The 4,600-nt window shown below is 47.3% G+C and overlaps 2 protein-coding genes across 2 annotated transcripts in view; one reads left to right on the top strand and one right to left on the bottom strand.

Annotated features, from left to right (window-relative positions):
• Window positions 1–175, bottom strand: part of TMEM220 (transmembrane protein 220) — a 5,277-nt gene extending 5,102 nt beyond the window's left edge. Inside the window, exon 1 of the mRNA XM_031064910.1 lies at window positions 11–175. Coding sequence (XP_030920770.1) covers window positions 11–175 — 165 coding nt within the window. The remainder of the gene's footprint in view (window positions 1–10) is intronic.
• A 2,661-nt stretch (window positions 176–2,836) lies between these two features.
• Window positions 2,837–4,600, top strand: part of MAP2K4 (mitogen-activated protein kinase kinase 4) — a 61,033-nt gene continuing 59,269 nt past the window's right edge. The window contains exon 1 of the mRNA XM_031064909.1: window positions 2,837–2,849. Within this exon, the coding sequence (XP_030920769.1) occupies window positions 2,837–2,849 (13 nt within the window). The remainder of the gene's footprint in view (window positions 2,850–4,600) is intronic.

Below are 4,600 nucleotides of genomic sequence, written 5' to 3'. Positions count from 1 at the left end.
GATCCCGGGCCCGATCCCGATCCCCGATCCTGGTCCCGGCCCCGATCCCCATCCCCATCCTCATCCCGTATCCCGATCCCCGATCGCCATCCCCGATCCCGGCCCGATCCCAATCCCGATCCCGATCCCCAATCCCGCTACTGATCTCGATCCCGATCCCGGCCCCGATTTTCATCCCCGATTCCCATCGCCATCCTCATCCCCCATCCCAGCCCCGATCCCGGCCCCGATCCCCATCCCGATTCCGATTCCCGATCCCGCTACCGATCTCGATCCCGATCCTGGCCCCGATTCCCATCCCCATCCCCGATCCCGGCCCGATCCCAATCCCGATCCCGATCCCCAATCCCGCTACTGATCTCGATCCCGATCCTGGCCCCGATTCCCATCCCCATCCCCGATCCCGGCCCCAATCCCAGCCCCAATCCCAATCCCAGCCCCAGTCCCGATCCTGGGCAGCACGGCGATACTTCGAAGGAGGTGAGGCCCTGGCACAGGGTGACCAGAGCAGCTGAGGCTGCCCCTGGATCCCTGGCAGTGCCCAAGTCCAGGTTGGATGGAGCTTGGAGCAGCCTGGGACAGTGGAAGGTGTTCCTGCCCATGGCAGGGGGCTAAATGAGATGGGTTTTAAAACAGCTTCCAACTCAAACCATTCTGTGATTTTTGTAATGGTTCAGAAATAGTTTTGTGTTTCAGAGATTCAGTAATTTTGTGTAGTCTGGAGAACCAAAAAGGATATTGCTCAGAAGAACAGCATTCTGCCATTGTTCGCTGATTATTTATGATAAAAAGTGATAATAAGTGATGAATTGAAAGTGGACACATCCTTTAGAAATGTGATATTTACCAAAACCAAGCCTCTGTGAGATCATGTCTTCCACCAATTCCATACAGTTCCCTCAGCACCCAACAGAATCGGGTTTTGCTAAATTGTTATGTGGAGGACATGTAAACGTGCCCACATTTGTGGAGAGGATTCATTCTCATCTTATTTTTAACTGAGTCTTTCCTTGAGCAGGTTACAAAAGATGAAATTACTGCAAATAAAGCCACAGAGAAGTAAGAGTTGTCTTTGTGAGAGTCCCTACCCCTCACCTCAAAAAAAGCAGAACTCTAGTAAAAAACCACCTTCATGCCTTGTTTCCAGGTCAAAGATAGGCTCTTGAATGTATAACAGAAGGGAAGTAATTTCGGGCTAGAAAATGAAAATGTCACGGATTAAAAAGCAACAGTGTTGATAAAAGTGTAAGAAGAATGTAAGAGCATGTCTTTCATTAGCATAATAATTATTAGCATAATACAATAGGAAAATAAAAGCAGCCAAGCTTTTCAGGCACACCAGTTCTTTGTGTGGGAAACAAAATTATGAGTCACTGCCCATTTTTTCCAACCACACTAGCTGATCTTCAATATGAAAATTAATCTGTGATGAAGTCTTTGGATCTTTAATTTGTCTGATCACAAGCTATTGTGCAAATTTGCACAGCCCACCTAGTTTCTGTTCATGGCTGGGCTGCTCCTTGCTATCCTATGGGCTGCACGGTCAGGAGGGGAGAGAGAGCAGATGGGAGAAACCAATAGAGACTGGGAAGGAAGCAGAGAAACAGCTGGGCAGACACATCCAGGGCCCTGCGTGGTGTGGGACAGGAATCTGCTGAGGGGAAGGAAGGGCTGGGCTGGCACAAAGCAGCTTCTAATGGGCACTTGGGAGGCATGGCATGGAAGGTTTGGCAATCCTGTGAGTGACCAAAGTTCAGTGACACAAGAGCAAGGGAAGGCAAAAGGCCCCTCTGTCTCTCCTGAGGATATGGTTGGAAGGAGGGATTGGTTTAGCAAGTGTGGTGTTCTTTACTGCTCTAATTCACAGAATCACAGAATATTGTGCTGGAAGGAACCCATAAGGGCTCACCGAGTCCAGCTCTTGAGTGTATGGCCCATGCGGGGATCACACCCACAACCTTCATGTTCACATCATGCTCTGGCCAGTTGAGCTAAATGGAATTCAAAAGCAATCGGACTGTAACGTATCTTAGAAATAAAAACGTCTTTCAGTGCTGGGTGAGCTTGTTGCAAAGAAAATGTCGGGGCTGTTCACTTTAAAGCTTTACCAACTATCCTGAGCACTTCCTCCGCCACCCACTGCAGGACGCAGCAGACTGTGTCGGCAGGAGGCAATACTGACTTCTCCCATGAGAGGGAGGCCAAGAACCTTCAGTATCCGTGAGTGGAACGAGCTACTTGTTCCTCGATATTAGACAAAACATCTTCCCTCTTTATGACTCTCTGGATCTGCTACTCACCCCAGAGCAGTCCGAGTTTATCTTCACTGTGGCAACCCCATCTGTAAAGAATAGAGGCAGCAGGGATGGGCCCTGCAGCCAAGCTGTGATATTGAGAGTCAGGACATTTCCCAGGAGCCTGTACCAGAGATTTTACTGCACCACAGCCACAGTCACCCATCACAGTGACCCATTTCATAATGGCCCTCATCCTTGTGTCCTGAATGGTCACAGGTTGGTTTAGATTGGATCAAAAGTGATTAAAAGACTCTGGGTGGGCAGGTGAAGGGTTTGGGGCCTTTGGTGTGTTCCTGGCTGCAGAACCCTGTCTACAATTCCAACAGAGACATCTGTAGATAAATGGATGGTTGCACAGCTGATATTGCCAAAAGGGTGCTGGGTTTAGTTGCTTTAACTGGTGGGTCAGGACCCAGGAGCAGGATGGGGCTCACTTTCCTGAGAATGGGAGCAGCCCTCTGTTCCCTGGCTGACCAACTCGAGGACACATTTCTGAAGCAAAGGCAAACCCATCCCTGGGATTGCTTTTGCTCAAGGACATGGGCGCACCAGGTGAGTAATGCAGAAGGACAGGGAAACATGATATGTACCTCAAGGAGATTTGATTTTTGGGTGAGAACAGTCTGTAATGTTGAATTTCATATGTAGTATTGGTTGTTGAATGACAATGGCAGTGTATGTCATAGCTACCCTGAACAGCGAGTATGGACTCCTCCAGATACATCAGCCATGGACTAACTGAACTCAACAGACATCTTGGTGGGGATGGCCAGTGACTACTGAAATAATAGCTGTGCTTGTGAAGAGTTATATGAATATATATGTATATAACATAGTTGGGAAGTATCAGATATGGCCATGATGTAAATGGTACAGAATAAGGGGTGGATGATGCCCTGGTTGCAGAGAGAAGGGCACATCAGGAAAAAATGCAGACAAACCACTCTCATGTCCTGGTGTGGCACAATGCTTTAGGAATAAAAGGATAAGTAACAGATGTCACATATGTTGACTTCAGGAAGGTTTTTAACATTGGCTGTCCCGACCCCTTCTTAAGACGATATAAGGGCATGGTGAGTGTAAAACTGGTGAGATCATTGTACCTCAAGTGCTAATTATCAGTGTTTGTCAAAATGGCAGGACACGTTCAGAGGATTTTTGCAGGGTTCCGTTCTGATGCCAGATATTTTTAATTACTTCAGTTAACAGCCTGGATGATTAACACCCATGACCGCCTTATTAAATCCACTAATTACTCCAGGCTGTTGAGGACAGCAAAGACAACGGATTCAGCGCTAGATGGAGAAATGGCCTGCAATCTACAGGGCAATATTCAACAGGTACAACTTCCAGCATTACTTTTATGAGCAGTGAGCAACACAGGTTCAGGTGAGGGAACTGGGTGGATGCAGTTTTCAAAAAAAACCAAAAAACTCACCAACCCAAAAAACACTCCCGCCCCCAAAAAAGAAGAGTCTACAGTGTAATGGAGAGCAAACTGAACACCAGCAATGAAAAAGGCAAACACCATCCTGGAGCATGTGAGCTGTAGGCTCCAAGGCAAGCTGAGATAGTATGCCTAGTTAGGGATGCTGTACTTCAAAAAATGCAGATGGACAGAGGAAAAAATCAAAGGAGGTCAGTGAGGATGCTTGAAGGCACAGGAACCATGGAGAAAGGCTGAAGGAAATGAATTGATGTAATGTGTAGAAGAGAAGGCTGAGGCAAGGACAAGAAGGGAAATATTGCAGTTCATCATTGCACATCATCAAGTGCCCAAGGGGTCATTTTGAAGAAGGCTATGGCCGTAGTGATCAGGGCAGGATATAAAGGATTTGAAATTTTAAAAAACCCCTGAAGTTAGGCTTTTGGATGATGTTAGGATGTGTGCCAGAACAGATTGCTTGGGAATGGCACAATCCCCATCACTGGAGGCCTTAAAGGAAAGGTTTCACAAACATCTCAGAACAGGTATTGCTGATCCTCCTAGATTTGCAGTGAAGGAAAAGTATGGCTTTAGCTAATTGTAAGCAAACACATGTAGGTGGCACACAGCAGAAGTCGAAGTCAGTGTTTGTGCCAGTGTTTGCCAGTAGGCACTGGGTTTCTGCATCAAAGCCTGCAAGGTGCCAACCCTGGACCTGCTCTCAGGGGTTAATGCAGAAGAGAAGGCTTAAGCAAAACAGGGAAGAGAAAGCAAAGATAGGGAACCAGGGAAGAGAATGTTTTTTGCATCAGGACTCAACACAAAGAGTTTGCAATTCCTGGAGGCAGTTCCAGGGTGTGTTCAGGGCTGTATTATC

The sequence above is a fragment of the Geospiza fortis genome, unplaced genomic scaffold (genome assembly GCF_000277835.1).
Source record: "Geospiza fortis unplaced genomic scaffold, GeoFor_1.0 scaffold503, whole genome shotgun sequence".
Classification (NCBI taxonomy): Eukaryota; Metazoa; Chordata; class Aves; order Passeriformes; family Thraupidae; genus Geospiza; species Geospiza fortis.
This window is presented reverse-complemented; position numbering and strand designations above follow the sequence as displayed.